The following is a 24,739-nucleotide window of genomic DNA, read 5'->3' on the forward strand; positions in this document are numbered from 1 at the left end:
TTGCCTGACCTGTTAGTTTGAAGGTGGCTAAGAGGGAAAGACAGAAACTAACAGCTAGTAAGATTTTGTAAATATTGTACATCTTTAGATAATAGAATTTTAAAGCTACATAATCTTGGCTTTGTCCTCAATTTGACAAACCAGGAGACTGAGGACTGAAAAATATAAAGGTAACTTCCCCAAGACTCAGGTAGGAGTTATGAGCTCAGGGGAACTAGATGGAATCTTCTGAGTTCCAGTTCTGTTTTTCTTTTTAATATCAAAGGATTTATGGAACTCTTTGGTAGTATTTACAAATATAGAATTTTAATGATCTTGTGTAGATTTTAATATTTTATGATTGAATATATAAACATTAACTTCTAAATAAACTTTAAAAAGAATTACATCTCTTTCCCACTTGTAAATATTTTGACTTGCCAGTAGAAATAATCAGATAATCTTCATAGATTTAATAGAGTAAAAGCTAAGCTTGAGAAACACTCATTCTTTTGATCATTGATTTTTTTAATGTCTGCTTTGTGCTCTGGACTCACTGTGCTCTCAGAATACAAAACAAATAATTCCAGGGCTACCCTCCAGGAATAGGAGTGATGGACATTTGCTTAAAATAATTCAAAGTATTATCCACTGTGAATGTAAATAATTACAAAAATTATATGACCCTATAACAGAAATAAATGTAAATACAAAATAAGAACCAAGATTTCGATGGAGAATTCACCAGGAAGATACCTGAGCTTGATCTTTAGGGGTTAATAGGAATTTCATACACAGATCAAGGGAGAGGAATAAGTATGGAGAAAAGGCATTCTAAGAAAAGCAAACATTATGTTCAAAGTCATGAAACAGCATGGCACTTTCAGAGAGCTGAGATAATCAGGTGTGGCTGAAGTGGGGAGAGCAGTTAGAGATAAGGTGTCAGAGAGTGACTCAGTGGGACTTTCTTCTGCTAGTGCTATGCGTGGTTCTAAGTACCTTTACATAGTATTTTTACTTTATCTCATTTATTCCCATTTTACAGATGGTGGAACTGAGTCATAGAAAAGGAGAATACCTTGCACAACGTCATACTACTAATAAGCTGTGGGGTCATGATTTGATATGTGTCATTTGAATTCATAGCTCAGACTCCTAAAATCTCGACCCTTCTTCCTGTTCTACCCTGGGAGTTTGGAGCATTGAAGGGTTTTCAAGCTTGCTGTCATGGTGGTGCAGATGATAGATGAAAGGCTATATAGGTGAAAGGCTGTGAGTAGCAATCTTGGAAACAGCCTTTAGCAAGTATCAAGACAAAGGATGATGAAGGCCTAAACTTGGAGCAAAAGTATTTAGGAAGGAGGAGCCACAGAACTTAGCCTTGATTTGATGGAGTCAGTACGGAACTTCTGGCTTGGAAAACTGGGTAGATGTTGGTACCGTTCATCAGACTTATTAACACAGAAGGAGGATTCAGTTTGGAACAACTCAAGTTGTGGTGTTCATCGGACATTCAGATCAAAAGGTCTGGCAACCAGTGGGATAGTCAGATCAAGAGAAGAGGAGGTAAAGCTTTTAGAATCGTGAGCCTGGGGTTCTCAATGAAATTCTTCTTATAGATGCCTCCAACCACTGAGGGTCTGTAGTGAGAAAAGAGGACCGTAGAGGGAAACTCTATTGCCCTGCTTCTCAGAATGTAGTCCACCCACAGGCTGCCTGTGCAGCAGTTGTTTATTGCTGGTCCATGATGAGAGAAGGGGTTTCCTTCATCGTGTAATTGTCACTAAGCGTGCTATTTACTTGAACCGACTTTTAAAAAATCTTAGCAAGACTGTTCAGTGAAGGAGGTATTGCATTGCATTTCTTAACATCCTGATTTTGCAAACTCCTTATTTTGTCCCAAATCAGCACTTTTAGTATCACTGATATAGAGAACACCAACATTTAAGCTTTGGGTGGAGAAAAAGGTATCCAAAGAGACAGAAGGAATAGCATGAATAGTAGGATGAGAAGCAGAAGAAAGGGAAGTCAAGTTATTCTAATGGGTACATAGCTTAAAGAAGGAACTGGCCAGTACAGCCACAAAAAGGTCAAATAAGATTGAAGACTAAAAATGCTTGGATTTGGCCATAATAGGGTCATCAGTAACATTTTAGGAGTTTTACCCCTGCTTACTCTCTTACCTTGTGCTATCTCATTTTTATCCACCAACCTACCTCCTAAATACTTCTCAAACCTATACTTTCGCCATGTATACCAAAGACCTCTTTGACTCCAAATCTAAAGTACTCTTGAATTCAGTCTTCCTTTTTTCCTTATCTCTTGGCTGAGCTGAAGTTATTGATCCCTCTCTCCTTCCTGTCATATTTTTTCTTCTGTAATATACTGACCTTGGTTGTCCTTCTCACACCCCACCAACCTTTCTCTGCCCATTCCTTCTACATACACTGCATGTTTTTAATGACACCTGTTTCTTCCATTACAATACATGTGGTGTCAATTTCCAAACCTAGATCCAATCCATGTTTCTTTTCTGAGCTTCAAAGCCTTCTAACATTCTATTGGACATCGTACTCGAGTGCCAAAGACTCTTCGATTTCAGTTTGTCCAAGGCTGGACCCAAATTCTCACCTACTTTTTTCCCTACCATCCCTCCTTCTTCCTAAGTCCTGTGCTCATACTGCAATCTGTCCAATTGCCAAACCACTGGCATCAGCATCATCCTTCCCTCTTCTACCGTATCCTGTTAGTTGTTAATTTTACCTCCAAATGACTCTTTGAATCTGTAACTTTCCCTCATCCCCACTACCTGCCTCTTGGCCACCAGCATCCCTCACCTGGATGACTAAGTTATCCTCCTGACTGGTCTCCCTTTCTCAGTCTTCATTTGTCTTCAGGGCCCTCGTGTGTATACACTAGAGCCAGAGTCATCTATCTAAAAATGTAAATTTGATGACATCACCGCCTTGTTGAATTCTTGGCCCGGCACTCCAGCCTCATCTCTGTACTCTACCTCTATAGATTCAGATCAGATTGATTGTTTTTCAGTTCTTCAACATACTTTTCTTTCTTCAGCATCTTCACACATGCTCATGTGACTATTTGGAGCACATTTATATACCCTTCTAATTGGTGAGTTTGTCTTCCGTCATGAGGAAGCTTCTATAACCCTTCATATTGAATTACGTGGACTTCCTCTGTGGTCTCCTAGCATTCTACCTTTTCCATTTCATAACCCTTTCCATGTTGTTTTGTAATCTCTCATTTTTATTCATGAATCAGTGCCTTTCTCTGAATGCTAAGCTCCAAGAAGGCAGGAACCACACCTATTTGGTACATCATTATACTTCAGGCTCCTAGTACACTGCCTAGAATAGTGTGAACATTCAGTTAATATTTGTTAAATGAAATGAATCCTCTTCTGAATGTTTTCACACTCATTATCTCAGTGGGGGTAAAGCTGAACAATTTGGAGAGGATTTTAATGAAACATGAGATGTTGGTGGATTAGAAGATTAAATTATTTGTTGAGTTGTTTTGCACTAGTGGGAAAAAGGAGGAGTAAGAGACTGGAAAGCTGGTTAGGAGAGTAGAAGCATTTAATTCCACCTCATAAAACAAGGAGGAAGAGTTTTTTTTTTTTTTTTTTTAACTAGCTTGCATTATTCAGATTTCATCTTCCTTCTAATAAATTGAGGCCTGCTTCATGCATGTGTCTGTGTGTGTCTGTGTGTATTTTAATATTTAAAAATGTCAGATTGTCCATCTCAGGACTTCTTTTCTTCACCTGGAAAAACTTTAGATAACATGATTTAAAAATCTTGTAGACTTCGATCATTGAATTTGTTTTCTTTGGGGGGAGATTTACAGAAGTAAGTAATTGATTTCATTATAGCTTTTCTATTTCCAAACAAATTGAGGTGGAATGTATTTTTAAAGATTTGAGTTTTTTGAAAAGGATTAAAAACAACAAGAAATCAAGGACTAGGCAATCAACAGGAGGAAATCTAGGCGCAGAAAACCTAGGTAGGAGGAACTACTTTGAGGATAAAATTATCTCTGAACGATCTGGAAGTCAAGGTGTAAAATGTAATATGATAAGATACATTGCTTGATGTCTTTAGCTTCTTCTCAAATATGAACTTCCAAAGCTGGATAGCTAACCATTCAAGGTAGACTTTGCAGACAAGTACTTGAAGCCCAGGGCAAATTAGATGCCAACCATGCCAGATGCAAAGCGAATCCTCCATTTTGAAACTATTGAAGAGATTGGCGTGTGTTCTGTCTCAGGTGCTGACTATTTAGGTTCTACATGGAGATGTAGAGTACAGAATATTTAAAGAAAAAGGAGGTCAAGACGTTTTCTTTAAAATGCAACTTTGAGTCTAATCAACTCCATAAAAAATGAATTCATTTGAAGTTCCTAATTCCCTACAGAACCTGAAAGAGAGATGCTTGGTTTGGAACATCTTGAAGAGAAAAAGCCACAAACATCTACCTCTGCATGAAAACAATCTAATGTAGATTTAGAGAATACTTATCATTAACCAGGCAGCACTGTATTCTAAGAGTTCTACGAGATGAGTTAGCTCAGAAATGCATCCCAAATAATTACAAAAATTGTCCATTGAGTGGAGTAGTTTAAAATTTTCTGGTCATAATTAACCAGTAGCCTTGTAAGTCATCACGGTGGTTTCTGGGTACAAGGATCACATGTCCAGTTTACATGAGGAAGTTTGCCATCTTGTTTACTATGCCAGAGGACATGCAAAAGTTATGTCTAAAAGTGATAGGAATCAATTCGGTTTTAAGGTTAAATAAGAGACATAGGGCTGTTTCATGTGATTTAGAAGTGGAATTTACTCTGTAAGGTCCTTTCCTATCTACTCTGACTCATAAGGCTTTGGAGAAGTCCTTCAACTTGGAGGTAATACTGAGACCCCACAGTCTGACACATAGAAGACTTTGTTGGTAGAGCCAAGGCTGACAGGATGTTAATAAAGGCTGCCAGACCTTTCGCTTGTCTCCACAGTTTTCTGTTTGGTAAAATGTAACATCAGCATCTCCATGAGAATAATCATTCTTCATATTAGACTGAGAGATTCCAACCCATATCTAGTAGAGTGATCTGGCAGAGAGGCTTGGGGTGAGCCAGCACACTGGCACATCTGAAGTTTGGGAAGGTGGAGACTGTCTGATGGGTGAACTGGATGGACTATGAAAAGAACATACCTAGGGCTAAGAGTAGATGATTTTTTGTTCATTCTGGAAACCGGATAAGAGTTTCCCCACAGCTCCGCAACCACTGCCCAGTTCTTCCTCTGAGCTGGTTGGGGGTTGTTTTTAATTTTGTGGTTTCTATACTATTATTTCCGTGGTTTCTCTGAGTTTCCCAGATGAGTAATTTTAATGTGCTGCCTGGTTTGGGATGTTTGGTCCAAGGAGAGCCTGTGATGAATGCCGTACAGAGTGTGGCACTGCTTGTACATCAGCTCTCCTCGTCTTGCCACTCCCTTGTTCTCATAGAAAATGAGGGAGAAAACAGAGAATTTTAAATTTTCAAAGAAAAATCCACCTGATTCAGTTTTTCCTGGCCCGGACGTTTTTGTTTTCATTTTTTTTTCTTTCCATGAACCAGAAGCCTTTCTGTAGGTGGGAGAACGTTTGGTAAGGCAATCGCGTGGACCTTTCAGGATGGCCAGGCATCATGTGTGTGATGAGAGAGAAGCACGTGGACCTGGGGGTGGGGGCACATAGTCTCATCACAGGAAACCACAGAGAAAATCTCCCCAACTTCGTACAACCTGTTGTTTCCCACCTTCTGTTAAATTTTGATTATTTCTCATCACACATTCTTTCCAAACAAGTCTAGAATCAAATAGCTCTTAAATTATTTACCAATGCCAGTAAAAGTTAATATAGAATTTGAGCAGAATGAAATGTGCTTTACTCTTCCAATTTTCCTATGAATTTCCTATGAATCCTATGACTAAAACAAGGTTAATCTTGGCACCATGGTGAAAGAACAAGAGATGAAAGTCCTTACTGTATTTCCACAGAGTACAGTACAATCCACAGCCCGTCAACACCCATTAAAGATTCAGATTCCGATCGATTGCGTCGAGGTTCAGATGGGAAGTCACGTGGACGGGGCCGAAGAAACAATAATCCTTCTCCTCCCCCGGATTCTGATCTTGAGGTATGTCATTGCCAACACCCAGGTAAATAGCAAGATGTTGTAGTAGCTAAATGTTGACTCTGTATACCTGCTGTGAGCAAGGTGTCCAAATGCCTTTGTCAATGCTTTCTATTCCAAATTAACTATAAGTAAGCCAGTTTTATCTTTTTTCTATATTAGAGATAAAGCAGTTATTTATTTCTGTTTTCTCTTCCACTTTATGTGGTAAAGCATTTGTTTTTTTTTCTTTTTAGTGAAACATCATAAATTACATAATTCTGCTTTGACAAAATTCTCTTGTACTACTCTGTGTCATTGCCATTTAAATTGTGTTGTACTAAAAATGCTTAATAAAATCCACTTGCAAATTAGACACACTACATATATTGAAAAAGGAAAACTCAGAATATTCTAAACAAAAATGGTTATCACCTCATGAGACATGTTTTGGTGGAGTTCAAAGCAGGAGGGATTAAATAAAACTTTAGAGAGTGATAGATTTCATAGCCTTCAATCCACTGGAATTGTTTCTTTTTATTGCCCAAGTGAAACTGATGGTAGAAAATATGATTATTTTGGCTGGAAACATGACAGATTTTCAGTAGAACTTGTGTGTATGAATATGTACTGGTGTGAGTGGGATTGGGAAGAAGAAGTAAAGCAGTCTTGGGAGGGCTTTTGTATCAATAGTATCTCAAAAACCTTTTTGAAATGAGTTCCTTCAATAATTCCATATACCCCAGGTGTGTGTCAAGAGCATGTGAGTTGTGTCTGCTTAAGATGTTAACTCTGAAATATGAAGAAAATTGGGCAGGAACAATATACCATCCATTTGATAACACCCATAGGTAACATAATGTGAATAGATGATGTACAGTTTCAGTTTTTATGTACAATTTTTAAATACTTGGCTTGATAAGAATAAAACATTAGTTTAGCTGTTTTAACGCTTCTTAATGAACAGAGATCACAGATAAGGAAAAGATCAATTGAATGATTTTTCATTGATTGCCCCCTCTGTCTTAGAAATTATAAACACACTCATTTTAGCTTATTTTTCATTTCTTTAGAACTAAGACTAAGAAGTAACTACAAAAGTAGAAAGGATATATAGTCTTTCTTCCTATATTTATGTCGGTGTTGCTAATATATTTATCCTCTTGTACCTCATTTGAGGTTATATCTGAGGAAAGCTAGGAGATACTCTTTAGAACAGTTGTGTTTATAAAAAAAATAGTAAATTCAGATTTTTCATTTGGCTCCCATTTCAAGACTACATTTTCATGTTGAAGTTAACTGAATAGCAGGTTTCTCAACCAAGGGAAAGACACATTGATTTGGTTCTTCCTTTGTAGAGGGTGTTCATCTGGGACTTGGACGAGACAATCATTGTTTTCCACTCCTTGCTCACTGGGTCCTACGCCAACAGATATGGGAGGGTGAGTACCAAGAGGCAACAGTTTTTAATTTCTTTAGAGTATATATATCTAGAATTCAATTTTTTATCCAAATGGGAATGTGGTTTAACTTTAAATAATACATTTAAAATATGAAAAGGAAGATAACTTCATTTATTGAAATAGTCATATATATATGTGTAAGACAAAAACATAAATGAACAGAAGGAGTTCTTTTTAGGCTCTTAAAGATGAAATAAACTTTATACAATTAAATTCATTCTTATTTCAAACCCCAATAAATAAAGGTGATTGGATGCTATTCTAAGATGAAATAGTAAAATATATAGATGATATAGAAAGGTCTTTTGCACTGTATTTTTTTATTTGCTACATTCTTTTAATCTCTTTCTTCCCAACGTATTCAGTGGAGCAAATATTGTACTCAATATTGTCTTTGATGATTAGCAGTGTTAGTATTTTATTTTCAAAGCATTTGTTTTGAATATCTTTATTAGTCCCCTTGCTGTGGAGCTAATTTACATGAATGGTTTGTAAAATTGGGCCTCTGAATGACAAAGGACCAATACATCCAATTCTGAATTGTTACAAAACTGATCTTGGTGGTGTAGGTACAGAATAATGTTATAGATCATCTTCCATGAGTACAGCTTCAATTTCAGTGTTCTGCGTTTGGATTTCCCAAAACCTTGGAAATCCTTTTTTGATTGCTTGGTGGTTCCATAAACCTTTCCCATGCAAAAAATCATGTTATTTAAAGTGGCTTTAAGTAATTTCTAAAATTATCCTGTGAATATGATATTTTTCATTTTTTAATCTTTCAAGAAATAATATCATAAGTCTTAGATCCTTGAAGCTATTGGTTTGAAGCCTTAGGAACTGAATTCTTGTGTCTTGGTGACTCCAGTTGTTTATCACAATTAAGTGTTAAGATTGATACCTATAAAATGGTCACACTCTGATTACAGATTTTATGCAGATATTCTTTCAATAAATAGTTATTTCAATAAATACATATTAGTGCCTGATACGTAGGTGTCTGGAGGTGAAAGGAGAGAAATGATCAATGAGCTTCACAATGCAACCTTCCTTCTCTTAACCCTAAAGATACACCTAATCCAAAAAAGGGTTGGAAAAATACACATTTGTAAGAGCAAGAATATTTCATCAATTGAAAGTCTGTCAGAAATAAGATATCTGTAAAACACAATATGCCCCATCTTATCGTTAAACAAATTTTCTATGAAAAGAAGACAATTAACAAAAACACAGATTATAAAAAAATAAGGCCATAAAATCAGTCATTCAAAATAAGTCTCTATTTGCAGCTAGCACATGATAAGGATTCAGTAAATATTAGCTGTGATTTTTTATATTATTTTTTCTATCAATACTATTACTATTCCTATTTCTACAAAAACTACTACTTGAAAAGTCTGAAATATCAAAGTGTAATGAGTAGGAAGAGTCTTGAAGATCATCTTAACAGAACCATTTTAATCTCCCTACAACTAACTCCTAAGGAAGAGAGCTGGCTTCTGGAGCTCACGCAAAAGTGTTGAAAAGGGCATGCACTTAGGAAACCAACATTTGAAAACCATCCAGAAAGTCTCAAGTCTTTTAAAGCTTTGTCACTAGAGGCCAAATTGATGTAAAGAGAGTTGTCTTGATCAGTGTGCTGTTAGCCATTGAAAGGGGCCAGCTTAGAGAGAGGTGGTGAACATCCCATGACCTTCTGACCTCATGTCAATCTCTGGCCATAAATTATTGGTTTACACATGGAATTCACACCTAACCTAGAAACCACTGGCAGCTTAGAATTTTTCATTTGGATTCTTGACAAGATCTAAACCAAACATTACAAATATCATGAATTTTATTTTTACAAGTGTCAACCATTAGTATTTTGAGACTTCAATAGTATTTTGTTTTTTTCTTTGTTAGGTTTTCCATACTTGGGCTTGTGCTCAAAAAGTTTTACCTTCTTTAATTTCCCAAAGCCAAATGTATATATTCTTTCAAGTATGGATGATCTGAGATGTTTAAATGTAAGCTTAGCCTTTGTTTATAAGTTGATGGGGGCTGGGAAGAGAACAACTTCAGAAAGCCTGGTTGGGGAAAATCTTCCTGAGCACGACCCTTTGAGGTCAGAATGACCTGAAGGGTCCAGTCGACAATGTGCCCATCAGGAGAAAGAGTGTTCTAAGCAGAGGAAACAGCAAGCACAGAGACAGGAAAGGGTTTGATGTTTGAGAGACAAAGAGGCCAGTGTTGCCTAGCTTCGTGATGGAGATGCAGACTCAAGAGAGGTGAGTATCACTGGCATATATATACACTACCATGCATAAACTGGATGGCTAGTGGGAAGCTGCTGTATAACACAAGGAGATCAATGCAATGATCTAAAGGGGTGGGATAAGGAGGGTGGGAGGGAGCCTCAAGAGGGAGGGGCTGTGGGGATATATGTATAAATACAGCTGATTCACTTTGTTGTACAGCAGACACTGGCACCACAGTGTAAAGCAATCATAGTCCAATAAAGATCTGAAGAAAAAAAAAAAAGAGAGAGAGTTGTGGGCTGGGATGAAGGCAGGTACAGAGCACCTCCCAACCATGGTCAGCGGGGTTAATATTATTGCACGTGCCATAGGAAATCATTGGAAGACTTCAAGGAGGAACATAATGAGGTCTGATTTAGATTTTTAGATTACTTTGGCTGTGTGTAGAGATTAATGGTAGGGAGTGAGGGGTGGGGGAGCAGAGAGGAGGTTTCAGGGGTGGTCTGATGCACTAGCAGGGGAGATGGAGAAACTGATTAGAGTATGGATTCTACAGCAGATAGAGAATTAGAATTTAATTGGACTACGCTGATGGGCAATAAGTAATAGTCATGAAAAGATCATTCCCAGGGTTTTGTCCTGAGCAATTGGGAGAACAGTCATAGGTTTGTTGAGATGGGGAAGAACTAATTTGGAGGGAAAACAGAGTTCAGTGTTGCACGAGTTTGAAATGCCTATTAGACATCCACTTGGACCAGACAAGGAGATACTTGGACAGTGAGCCCAGGACTGGGGAGTGGTCAGGGCAGGAGATGTCAGATTTAGAGTCAACAGTATACAGCTCAGGAGCAGAAGGTCCTCAGACACTATTAGCTTGATTTCTCCCTAAACACCTTCTTTGTGCTGGGCACTGTTGGTCAGCCTGAGGTCTCGTTGCTAGGACATGCCCCTTCCTGACTTTTGAAGATGCTGTTGCTAAGGATGTTGAATGGTAGCCTGAGGCATGCAAGAAAGCTTGCTCCATGTTCTCTTTATTAGAGAACTTTAGAGCCTGGCAGAATTGCTCTCAAAGCTGATAGTCGTGTCTTGTAAAACTATGTGGTGCAACAACGATTCTTCCAAACAGTAATAATAACCAAGCCGATCAGGATTTGCGTCCCTCTTGTTTACTCGGGGCACAGGAGAGAAATCTGAAAGCAGCTCAGGGGCGAGCCGCCTTTCTTGGAACACAGCTTCAGGGATGTTACTGGGCTTTATCCAGGGAGCATGTGGCTGTGCCTTACTCTACAGGAATATAAAGCAATGAATGCCTGACAATGTGATCGCTGTTCGGTCTCTATGGGAACCAGATACTTGAGAAGTAGCTTAGTCACAGTAGCTTAGGCTCCTGGATGAGTGGGCCATTCAGTAAGGGGATACAGGATCTGGTTGATATAATGCAAAATTAGGGCATGTTACAGCAATATGTACCAAAAAAAGTTTGAGAATGTCCCACCTTCCATGTAATCCTAGCTGTGGGAAGCAGGTCTTCTGGGTGTTATAAGGAAGTGCTGTTTTATAACAAAGGTGATGGGAACAAAAAGAGGGTGCTAGGTACAGTTCAGGTTTTAGGGAAGAGAAAAGAAACAGCATATTAGCAGGAAAATGAAGTCCATGGGTGTTACCATAAATGAGGTGGTTGTTAATAATATCTGTCCTAACCTTTTTTGTTAAATGCATCTTTTAAAGTTGCTTTCAAACTAAATCCAAATTCCACAATTTTACTGAAGAAAATCAGTCTTGATTGTTTATCATTGAATGTTCTCTTTAAAATAGACGATGTAATAATCTAGTTGTTAATATCAAAGCACAGACCCCAGATTTATATGTCAAATAAGTATTTGTGCTGATGTCCCAAGCATGGTTCCCTTCTAGTGGGAGAACTTCCCCAGATACCCAGTATCTTAATGGTTTAATACTTTCTTTTTATTGTTGCTTAAACACCTGCATCTCATACAGATTTGGGCTCAAACAGGTCTTCAAAGTCTTGAGCCTTACTCCTCATTTTACACAAAAACCTAAATGTGGACACTTAAAACAGCATAAAGCTTAGCATTTTTAAAATAAATTTATTTATGTATTTACTCATTTATTTATTTGGCTATGTTAGGTCTTTGTTGCTGCACCTGGGCTTTCTCTAGTTGCAGTGAGTGGGGGGCTACTCTTCATTGCAGTGCACGGGCTTCTCATTGCAGTGGCTTCTCTTATTGCAGAGCATGGGCTCTAGGTGCACAGGCTCAGTAGGTGTGGTGCATGGGCTTAGTTACTCTGCAGCATGTGGGATCTTCCTGGACCAGGGCTCGAACCTGTGTCTCCTGCACTGGCAGGCGGATTCTTAACCACTGCGCCACCAGGGAAGTCCAAGCTTAGCATTTTTAATTGTAGGCCCTACTTATTAAGAATTTCCTGTGTGCCCAGAACTCTTAATTCAACTTTAGTTCTCTGAAACTGCTATTGCCAAACTGATTTACAGATGAGGAAACTGAGGCTTAGAAGAGGTAGAGACCAAATGTGAAAAACACTTAGCACCATGTCTGGCATAAAATACGTATTAGTTGTATTTTAATGTAGCTGAACCTTGACTGTCAAAAAAACCCTCTTTAGCCTGACATGGTAGCTAGTGAGTAGTATATGTTAATGTCTTCAAATTTTTTAAGTACCAATATGTGATAGGCCTTATGATGTAATAGAAGGAGCATCACATTTGAACTCAAATAGAGCTAGACTCAGATCCAAGCTCTGATCTGCAGTTTATTGACTTTGGGCACATTGTTATCCACTTTGAGCCTTAGTCTCCATATCCACAAATCTAGCTACTTGTAATTGCTTTAAGAATTCAGTTGGGTCAGTGGTATCTCAATAAAGTTGGGGAAAAACAGATTTAAGTTGTATCATGAATTTGAAGGGCTCAGCATCGTGTCTTATTAATAGCAATAACCCAATAATAAAAACAGCATATGTCACTGATTGATCTTGTATCTGCTGTCTAAGCATTTGTTTTCTAATGTATGAGGCTTCTGGGAAGGACCCAGTTGTCATAATGAGTTTAGATCAGCTCAGCCTCCCTACCTGAGTGTATTACAGTGGGCGTTCAGCACACTGAGGGAAGGAAAATTTGCCAGCAGGTTTATCTAACCCATTTCATAGAACACTCTAGGTAGCCAGTAAAGATTGCTATGGTTTTCCTATTTGAGGGCACAACACTCTAAAACTCCAAACTCTGTTGAGGGATGACCACCTTTCACGGTGGCTATAGATGCCAAATTCTAAGCATAATACTGAAGCAGCCGGACATCCAGTGTCCTCCTGGTTATATAGAGGATCTGGTTAGTTAAACACAATGATCTCTCTTTTGGAACCTCCAGACCAGAGGCTCACAAACTTTTTTGGTAAAGGGTCAGATAATAAATATTTCAGTCTCTGTGGGCCATATGTTGTTGTAACTTCTCAGCTCTGCCCTGGGAGTGCAAAAACAGCCACCTACAATATGTAACTGAATAAATGTCAATAAAACTTTACTTACAGTTCCCAAGTTTGAATTTCATGTAATTTTTACGTGTCATGAAACATGATCCTTCCTTTGGATTTTGAAAATCTAGACCAGAGATTGACAGATCATCTCTCATAGGCCAAATCTGATTCGTGCCCTGTTTTTGTAGAACTTCCAAACTAGGAATGTTATTTGAATTTTTAAAGGGTTATATAAAAAAAAAAAAGAATTTGTCTCAGAGACTGTATATGGCCTGCAAAGTCTAAAATATTTTTTGTCTGTCCCTTTAGAGAAAAGGTTTGCCTGCCCTTGCTCTAGATCATGCTCTGAACTTCACATTGATTAATTTTACTCCAGCCTTCACGATACCAGGACAGTTCAGTGATGGCCACAGTGTGTGGCTGACTAGACAGTAAACTCAGTGCAGGCATCATGTGCCTGCATCTGGGGCCCCAGTGAAGCACAATCCAGCACATGAATTTGTCAGGGGAGGCAAAACAGCAGTAACAAATAGGCCCCCAATCTCATGGCTCAAACACAATAAAAATTTCTCTCTTTCCTATTGAATGGTCTTGAGTGGATTTTCCAGGTTGCTTGGTTTTGGCAGCCTTTAGCAGTGCAGGTGATGGTTGTACCATCTCACTGTGTAGCTTCTGAGGCTTCCATGATCCTTGTCATCAGCTTTCTAGGCCACAGGGAGAGAAAGCAGGGGGAGCATGAGTGGCAGGCTTTATGGGCCGAGCTTCGCAGGGTACGCACCTCTGCTCCCTTGACCCAGTGCAGAGGAGACCAGGAGACGTAGCCTAGCTGTGTGCCCAGGAAGAAACAGAGAATGGGTTTTGGTGGATGGGTGGCAGCGGCAGGCCACAGTCCTCAGCGAAGAAATATTTGACAAATGAGTAAACCCGAAAACACACTTTCAAACCCTTGTGGTGGCTCTGACCGTCCCAGCAGAGCAGTGCCCTAGGGCTATGTGACAGGTGTGCTGAGTGGCCACTTAGTCCCAAAGGATCATTCCCTGATTTTATTCTTTTCTTTGTGTATCAATGCCAAGTTAGATCAAAGTGATGAAGTAAATTAGGGTTCCCAGTATAACCTTTGGATACTGTGAATTGATGTGGAATCTAAACTCTCAAAATGAACCAAAACAATGTTTTTGACTATCAAAGGGATTTCCAGCTGAAAGAGCCTCCTTCATCCCCCCCCCCTTTTTTTTTTGCCCTTATCCTGACAGTGGTTCTCTGTCCATTTAACTGCCAGCCTCTTCCTCTTCCTTCTATGTTACTGGCAGTAACATACACCGAAATGTATGTTCCTGCTACCTTATTGAATAAAGCCCCATTTTTCATGTTCATACATGTAAAAGGGAATGCAGTGAACAAACATGAGTCATCACAGCTTTCCTGCCACCACACTGGCCTGCCCCCGCCAGCTTTGGACCTCCCTTGCTCAGAGGCCTTTGGAAAAGCCCCTTGAAGATACTCCAGGTCTAACTTGTTCTGTCTTAATCTTCCCATCTATAAAATGGGAGCAGTCACAGGGCTGTCGGGAAAACAGTGTAAAGCACCTAGAAAAATACTCGTAGACACTTTCTAAATAAGAATTATTACCGCTTACTTTGGGGGGTTCAGGGGAGGGAGTGGGCAATTGTGAATACTTTATTGCCCCAGGTAGCAGACTGGGAGAGATGGAAGCAGAGCGTAACCCTTTAGGGAAAGTGGCTGGATATCTATTAAGTATATATAGAGAATTGGACTTGCGAAAGATGAGTAGCAGAGGATATACTGAAAAGGTAATAAGAATACTGCACCTTTGCTCAGCTTTTGCAGTCTACACTGCCATCTCATATTTATTAAATATCCAATTAGTTCCTTTTGTTTTTCTAACAAGGAAGCTGTGGCTCAGAAAATTAAATGACTGCACATCTATTAACTGACATCAGGAATTTCATCTAATCTTCTGATGGGCCCATTGCCCTCAAAAGGGAGATGTCAGGAGCACTGAGTGCCAGGATTTTGTGCTGTGGGCATGGGGATGCCATGAACAATATTGAAACAGTAGAGTGACATGATGGATGTGTACCATTTGGAAGATCGATGTGATAGCAGAGATGATTATCACAGTCGTCCGAGTAGGAAATAATAAAGGTCTAAGAGAATGGCTGTAACACTAGGAAGGAGAGAGAGATAGGAGAGTGGTTACAAATGAAATCTAGATCGGTCTTTTGATTGGATTTAGCTGTGTAGGCTTTTTGCTGGCACTGCGTTGGCCCCAGCGTGGCCAGATCTGTGCTGGCCCTATTCTCCTTCCTCCCTCTTTGGACCACATCTTGGCAGCTGTCCCATGTTTGGGATTCATTGGGTTTTCTCCACAATTGCAATTAATCTTTGGAATGGTGAAGTTCTTTCTCTTATTCTCTGCTTGGGTATTATTTTCATAATGTTGAAAGAGAGTCTCTTAAGTAAGGAGAAAATTAGAGCAGTCGAGTGTCACATATCTAATCAGTGAAAATGACCTGATCAGCCCCACCACAAGTTTGGATTTTTTTTTTTCTTTTTAAAATCATTCAGTGAGTAATTCAGCCGAGATTTATTTTTCATGTACATACCTTCTCTCCTGGTAATCCAGATTATTTCTTAATTGGCATCAGAACTACGCCCAACTCCTAAAACTTGGTATTTCACGTCAGCTGTTCAGTGATAGGGCCATATAAAATTGCAAAAAGTTAATATACTGTTGATGGTATTAATAACTTTAGACAGGTTAGAGAAAAGAAAACAATGGAATCTTTGGGTCGCATAGGTTGTACATATTATTTACATAACACTTTTATAAATTTTTTTAATGAAATAACATTTTAGCTATTTTTTTTCTTCTTTCCAATAAGGGAGCTAATTTTCTCATCTTATCTTTAATCCTTCCCTTGTGAGCAACCAGCATGGGGCCTTGAAAATAAGCCACTCCTGGACTCAGAGTGCCTGCCCATTCCTGTTTTTCAGCTTCTTTTCCTCCAAAACAAAAGATCCTGAATGGGGAGAATTTATTTTAAATGGCATTCAGGCTCTGTTTGTGGCTGTAATATTAGCATTCTAAATAAGGAGTTGCTTAAGGGGTCCAAAACTGGTGGGGTTTTTTCTCTTTCCTTTGATTGAGACAGGCCAAGATTTGTTGTTGCTTTGAGCATGCTTTACAAGATTTTCACATTGACCAACAAATCCTCATAAACCTGTTCACATCCTTCGCATCACACCTCACTGGGCCACTTCAATCCCAGTAATTGTTCGCCAGTGGAGCTTAGCTGCCCATATAGGATCGGTGAAGACAGAATTTTTAGAACCTTACCTTTTAGTCCACAATTCAAAATCTAAGTACCATATGCCAAGGAGCTAGTCAGACTTTCTGAAATAGTTGAACCATCTTCTGGTAACTCTTTCTAGCCTAAGATAAATTCTTTAAATAGCAATTTAAAAACATGATAGATTCTACTTTTTAATCCAAGGTATCATAGAATAGCAATTGCCAGGAGGTTGTATAGGTTTGATCACATAGATGTAGTGGGGTACATGTTCAGGTAGGAGAGATGCAAAAGACATTTATCATGTATTTAAAAGATACTTGGAAATTAGAAATTGTAACAGATAAAAATTAAAAAGCAAAATTAATTTTTTTGGCTTTCAGTAAAATAAACTCCCATCATCACTGGTACTTTGTAGAACCCAATTACTCGGAATTCTGTGGCTATCTAATATTAGAACAATGACTTAGGTATTAAAATATTAAGTGTCTCAGCTTAAAGATTTTGAACTGGATAAATGTATATTACCTTATACTTTTACTTGGTTAATTTCACTGTTAAATTTTTTTTGCTTTTCAGTTTAGAAAAATAATATGGTAAAAGAAAAGAAATAAAAGGGCAAAATTGTAAGGGTGTAGAAATAGGAACCTGAGCTATATTAACAATATGAACAATTTTTTCTTTTAATATGTTGCTGGTATATCTAAGCAATAAAGAGAAACTGCTTTCTTATTAACATTTGGTGTTATTTTTAGTTGTTTTTACAGTAAAACTTAAGTGACTGATAGTCATTCTTTTTGGACTACCCAAGATCTAATGTAACATTTGGCATTAGAGCGTTGTTAAACCGAAACTAAAACTCTTGGGATGTATCTTTTAAAATAGTTACATAAAAAAATATATTTTTATGGCTAGATGAATGGTTAGCTTTCAGGTTTCTAGAGAAAAGACAGAGTATTTTATTTTTATACTCAGAAAAACATTCTGGATCCTATTCTAAAAACCCAAGAAGAGAGAAACAGGTTTTCCTGAAACTATCTATTTTGAGGCTCAGAGGACCGTGGACACTCTGAACCAAAAATAGAATTTTGAGAAAGTAAATGAAAATGGGTTTAGAAAAGCATTTTTGAATCAGTCTCAGTTTGAGGGGTGGTAAGTATGGGGGGTGGTCGTGTTTGCCATTAAAAATAGATTAAATTGCTATTGAAGCCATGGAATGAGGATTAGGGCTGAGTGCATACCACCCTTCAAAACAGTTTTACAGATAGTTTAGATCAAATATCATGTACAGCTATTGAAATTAACAATGCAGAAGTAACTACGATATTTCTCAACATAAATGCCCAACAAAATAATCTGATCAGCATGAACTTTAACTTGGTCGCTGGAATAAAACACAAGTCATGTCAGAAAGTACCCATTGCCGCTCCTCACCACAGATCTGGAGACATTCCCCGTGGTGTCCCTGGTGGGTAAGATTCCATGCTAATGCCATGTGGTCTCCATGTTAGGACGAACCAAAATTTAAGACCCCATCCAAAGAATTTATCACAATAGAAGGAATAGATAGTACCCTGTACTTTAGCCTTCTGGCCTATGGTAGTTTCATTGTGGGTAATAGTCACTGAAAACATCCATGAAATAATTTCAGAAATTGTACCACCAAATGAAATGGCAAGTTGCATGCCGAAACCACCCATGTTATGCGGGCTGTGGTACCCAAGACACTCTCCTGGCTATGCACCCCTCTCCTGCCTGAGGCACCATTTGTCTCCTAGCCTGCCACTAACATTCAGAATGTCAGTCCTTTATAGTTTCTTGAATACATAATAGTAGAGTAGTAGGTGCCTAGCCATAATTCCTGCCTTCAGGGAGCTTAGAAATTAATAAAGGAGGCAGTCAGTAGGAAATGGATGAATCTTCAATAGCAGTCCTTCACTGGGGCAAAACTGATCTAAACTAATGCCACTCTAAATCCTCAGAGAGTGAAACCACAGAATCTCCAAAGGAATAACAATATTAGGAAGGAAACAAGTCTTCCTGTATTACTCATGACAAGTGTTCTCTAATAGCTACAATCACTTAACTAGTAAGAAATAGCCAGTAATAGGATGTCAAATGATAACACTTGCATCCTGAGCCAGGAAAAAAAAAAAAAAAAAAAAGATTAGGATCCACAGGAGCTGCACAACCAAAAATAAATGCTAGAGGCCCTAAATGAGATGCTTCTAGGGTTTCTGCTATTCTTGAATTACCCCAGGAATTCTCCTCTGCAGCCGATCAGTGTTGCAGTGTGACACTGCTGCTCCTAAATGTATAAGATGTAGGTCCTGTGGCTTCAGTTATAAATGTAGGAGTTTCTCTGATTTTCTGGAAAAGACCATCCCATATGACAAAAGTCAGTAGAGTTAATACAGGCAAAGCAGTGTCTTCTGACATATATCCTTGTGTATATTCCAAATCTTACTTAAGTCTGAGTACAGATTACCAAACAAGTCCTAGCATCTTTTTAACAAAAGGGGGACATGCTGAGGAATTTTGCAAGGCTTTTGCAGTTTTGACTTTAAAAATTTTTTTGGTCCTTTTAAAGACATGGTTTAGGTGTGCTTTAAATTTTCAAAATAAATATTTTTAATCTATAGTTTCACCACCAAAAGACAACCAACCAATCTTGACTTGGTGAATGTTTTTTAGATATTAAAAAAAAGATCTTGTATAGAAACTTCTAAACATCTACAAAAGTAGATGAAATAGTCTAATGAAACCCAGTGTAACCTCTGCCAGCTTTAACAATGATCAAATCCTAGTTAATCTTGTTGCATCTGTATCCTTACCACATCCCTCCCCTGTCCTGCACTACCCTACGATTATTTTTCAAAGCAAGTCCCAGAGATCATATTATTTCATGTGTATGTATTTCAGAATGTATATTTAAGACTCCATTAAAAGAATGTTTAGAGTAGGAATAATAGATGATACTCAGAACTTTAGCCATCTAGCAAACTTAATAATAATTTCTTAATCTCATTCAATGTCTAATCAAGTTACATTTCTCCAATTCTTTTTAATTTTTATTTTAAATTGTAAAATACACATAAGATAAGTGTACTTTCTTAGCAGTTTTTAAGCATACAGTAATACATCCACATTACTGTGCAGCCAATCTCCAGAACTCTTTTGATCTTGCAAAACCGAAAGTCTTTACTCATTAAATAACTCTCTATCCTCCCCTCCCCCCAGCACCTGGCAACCACCATTCTACTTTCTGTCTCTGTGATTCTGACTACTCTGTTATTTATTTTTATTGAACTATGGTTGATTTACAATGTTGTGTTAGTTTCAGGTGCATAGCAAAATCATTCAGGTGTATATATGTTCTTTTTCAGATTCTTTTCCTTTATAGATTATTATAAGATACTGAATGTAGTTGCCTGTGCTACACAGTAAATCCTTGTTTTCCATGTATTTTATATATAGTGGTATATATCTATTAATCCCACACGCCTAATTTATCCTTCCCCTCTCCTTCCCCTTTGGGAACTATAAGTTTGTTTTCTATGTCTGTGAGTCCGTTTTATAAGTAAGTTGATTTGTATTATTTTTATATTCCACATGTAAGCAATATTATATAATATTTGTCTTTCTTTGTCTCACTTCAGTTAGTGTGATCATCTGATTTTCACTCTCCTAAATACCTCATATAAGTAAAATCATACAGTATTTGTCTTTCTGTGAGTGGCTTACTTCACTTAGCATAATGTCTTCAAGGTTTGCTCATGTTGTATGCATGTGTCAGAATTCCTTTCCTTTTTATTAAACGCTGAATAATACTTCATTGTAGGATATGCCTCATTTTGTCCATTCATCTGTCAATGGACACTTGGGTTGCTTCCACCTTTCAGCAATTGTGAATAAGGCTGCTAGGAACATGGGTGTACAGATATCTCTAGGAGACCCTGCTTTCAGTTATTTTGGGTACCAGAAGTAGAATTGCTGGATCACACAGTAATCCTATGCCTAATTTTTTGAGAAACTGCCATAGCAGCTGTGCCAACAGTGCACAAGGGTTCCAACTTCTCTACATTCTCATCAACACTTGTTATTTTCCAGGTTTTTTTTTATATAGTAGCAATCCTAATGAGTGTGAGGTGGTATCTCGAGATATTGATTGCATTTCCCTAATGATTAGTGATGTTGAGCATCTTTTCATGTGCTTGTTGACCATTTGTATATCTTCTTTAGAGAGTATTCAAATTCTTTGCCCATTTTTTAATTGGGTTGTTTGTTTTTTGTTGCTGAGTTGTAGGTGTTCTTTGACTATCCTGGATATTAATCTCCTATCAGATATGTTTCAATGTTTTCTACTATCCCATAGGTTGCCTTTTCATTCTGTTAATTGGATCCACTGATGTACAGAAGTTTTCAGATGTAGTCAAATTTATCTATTTTTACTTTTGTTGTCTGTGTGTTTGGAGTCATAGCCAAGAAGTCACTGCTGCATTCAATGTTATGAAGCTTTCCCCCTAAGTGTTTTATAGTTTTACTCTTATGTTTAAGTCTTTGATTCATTTCGAGTGCATTTTTGTACATGGTGTAAGGTAAGGACCCAACCTTATTCTTTTGCATGTGGAGATTCAGTTTCCCAAGCACCGTTTTTTGAAAAGACTGTCTTTTCCTCATTAAATAATCTTGGCACCCCTTGTTGAAAGTCATTTGACCAAATATGTAAGAATTTATTTCTGAGCTTTCTGTTATATTCCATTGGCCCATATGTCTGTCTTTATGCCAGTCTTTATATATGGCTTTATACCACACTGTTTTGACTACTGAGGCTTTGTAATTAAGCTTTGAAATCAGGAAGTGTGAGTCCCAACTTTCTTTTTATTTTTCAAGATTGTTTTGGCTATTTGGGGTGCCTTGAGATTCTATATGAATTTTAGGATGGATATGTCTGGTTCTGCAAAAAACATCGTTGAAAATTTGATAGGGATTGCATTGAATCTGTAAATCACTTTGGGCAGTATTGACATCTTAATGTTAAGTCTTCCATCCATGAACATGGAATATCTTTCCATTTATTTGTGTCTTTTTTTATTTCTTTCAGCAATATTTTGTAGTTTTCAGTATTCAAGTCTTTTGACTACTTGGTTACATTTATTTCTAAGTATTTTATTCCCTTTGATGCTATTTTAAATGAAGTTTTCTTAATTTTCTCCCTGGATTGTTCATTATTGGTATATAGAAATGCAACTGATTTTTGTGTGCTGATTTTGTATCTTGTAACTGTGCTGAATTCATTTATTAGTTCTAACAATTTTTAGAAACTCTTTGGAGTTTTCTACATATCAGGTCATGTCATCTGTGAACAAAGAAATTTTACTTCTTCCTTTTCTGTTTGGATGCCTTTTATTTCTTTTTCTTTCTTACCAAATTGCTCTGGCTAGGACTTCCAGTACTATGTCAAACAGAAATGGCAAAAGCAGGCATCCTTGTCCTGTTCCTGATCATAGAGGCAAAGCATTCAGACTTTAACCATTGATTATGATGTTGCCTGTGGGCTTTTCATATATGACCTTTATTGTATTGAGATAGTTGCCTTCTATTCTCTGTTCCTAGTTTGTAAAGTGTTTTTCTCCAGTGGTTTTATAATTTTTTTATAGTTTATTGTATGTCTCTTACATGTTTTTTAATCTGTACATTCTCACTCAATCTTTTTTTTTAACCTTGAGTATTTCTGTTGAACTAACCAGATCATCTGTTTTATAGAGTTCCTGAGAGTGTGTGTTTTCTTGATTGCATCTCCATTGTGTTCCTTTGTCACATATTCTTCTGTCCCCATATTTCCTGCTAATTAGTAGCTAAATCCAGAAGCTTAATTAGATTCAGGTTTAATGGTTTGTTTGTTTTGGTCAGGACTTCATAGGTGGGGTATATCCTTCCAGTAAGAGATGTGTAATGTCTGGTTGTTCTCGTTTTTAAACCTCAGCATTCTGGTTGGATAGTCTCCTCTAACAACCCATTGTAATTATCCTGTAAATTCTCTTTTCTTGGCTCAAAGTTAGTTGATTAGGAAGGAGAAAACTCCAGAGTTTGGGGGGAGGGGGGCAGTGGGGTTAAACCACAGTTCATTAACTCAGCAGAACCAAGTATATGTGGATCCACATCAGAAATAAAAAGATTTGACAGTGCTTGTTGCAAATAACTAGCCCATAGCTACTTTCAGTGAGGAAAAGTGTTGAGATAAACCTAAACCACTTTCTGAATTTGGAGATTTTCTCAAATATCTTCTCTCCTTGAGTATCTCTCCAGTATTAGTGCAGATCCTTGTTAAGCCTGCCTGGTCACCTCTAGGAGACAGATAGGTATCCTCAGTGGCTCATGCAGGTGCCACATTCCTTTATTATCTTTTCAAGAGCATAGTGAATTTCAGTTTACCAGCCATAATTCTGAGTCAGTGAAATAATGTGATTAATCTATAGGTGTGCTTGATGCTTCGTGGCTAACTTTAAAGGTAAATCCAACTCTGCTCCTTGAGGCTTAAGTCTAGCCTTAGGCATTTAATCTACAGGTAGTTTCCTTGTAAATCTCAGTGTAAGAATACTATTTAAGAGGTTTAGGTACAATGTATATACATTGTAATCTTGACTTAGAAGTAATCAACTATTTACATTAGGGAAAGAATGCTATGCTCATATCAGGGAGCTGAGAAATGGAATACCTTTCCCTGGTAGTTAGTCACATAACAATCAGAGTTGCTATTTGTGGAAGAACTAATACTAGAAGACTCCACTTTTCTTTCTTGTTATGGCAGCTGATAAATTTATATGATGTTGATATTCTTAAAGTACTCCCACAAATTGATCCTTTGACCCTACCACAAACAAGACCTCTCTGAATTATTGTGTTACTCCTCAAATGCTAAAACACATCATTTTGTGAGCACTGAAATTTTTCAGGGACTATACACTGAAGGTACTAAATTTGGAATATACCTCAATAATTACTGTTTATTGCCATTTATCACTACCAGCCATTTGTTGATAAACTTGGGCAGGGTCAAGATTTTGCCAAGACCTATTCTTCCAAGTCATTTGTTAACTGACTGTAAGCAATGGATTTGGGCTGTGCTTAAGTGCCTCTTCCCAAATCTGACCCTTTAATGATTAAAGGGTATAAGCTAACAGGTATATGTGACCCACCCATGGAGATCACACTGCTGAGCTGTGCAAGTAATTTTTTTTTAAAGAACACTTCTAGGTTTCTACTGAATTGATGCAGTACTTGGATCCTATCTGAAGGACGCTGCTTCCCCCTCAGTTCCCTGGATCTTCAGAGTATGGGACAATACCTTTACCAGTTTCCTAGGGTTGGGTCATCTCTCTTAGTGATGAGAAGCTTGGTTGACATCTTCTGGGAGAACCAATGGCACTCCTCCTAGGAGTGGTCACATTGCATGTTCCCAATTTAACATCCACACAGATCAGCTTTACTGATGATTGGTCTCTTAAAAACACAGTCACCTCAGAAATATTGGCATGAGGAACTTAGCATTGCCCTTATTTTTAAAAAGCATGACCTTCACATCCAATCTGAATACAGAATGTTAATGCATCTTTTTGTAGTGAGAACATGGTGTCCTATGTTTGGATTGACTTGCAGTCATTATTGTAGTATAGTGATAGTAGAAATAACACCACCACCACCCATAGTAGTAGCAGTACCAGCTTAATAGTTACCAGGCACGATGTTCAGAATTTTAAATGTATTACCAATTTAATCCTTCAAACAAACCTGTTGTATTCCTATTTTACAGACGAGGGACCTGAGTTTCAGGGGTTAAGTAACTGAACTTGCCCATCATATAGCTAGTAAATGGCAAAGTTAGAATTCCAGTCTAGACTCTATGACTGCAAAGCCCATGGTATGACCATGAGAGTGTGCATTTCCAGTTTTCTTCTACCTGTATTCCTGCAGGTTGGGAATGCAATTATCTTAGAAGAAACTCCTTCAATTTCTGTTGCATATAGCAAAAAAGTACCCCTGCCAATGCGTTGTATTGGG

General features: G+C 37.8%; 1 protein-coding gene across 1 annotated transcript in view; it reads left to right on the forward strand.

The window, feature by feature from the left end:
- EYA1 (EYA transcriptional coactivator and phosphatase 1) overlaps positions 1–24,739 on the forward strand; it is a 160,556-nt gene that overhangs the window by 77,062 nt on the left and 58,755 nt on the right. The window contains exons 9-10 of the mRNA XM_057735357.1: positions 6,039–6,178; positions 7,513–7,596. Coding sequence (XP_057591340.1) covers positions 6,039–6,178; positions 7,513–7,596 — 224 coding nt within the window. The remainder of the gene's footprint in view (positions 1–6,038; positions 6,179–7,512; positions 7,597–24,739) is intronic.

This window comes from Hippopotamus amphibius, chromosome 5 (assembly GCF_030028045.1).
Source record: "Hippopotamus amphibius kiboko isolate mHipAmp2 chromosome 5, mHipAmp2.hap2, whole genome shotgun sequence".
Taxonomy (NCBI): Eukaryota; Metazoa; Chordata; class Mammalia; order Artiodactyla; family Hippopotamidae; genus Hippopotamus; species Hippopotamus amphibius.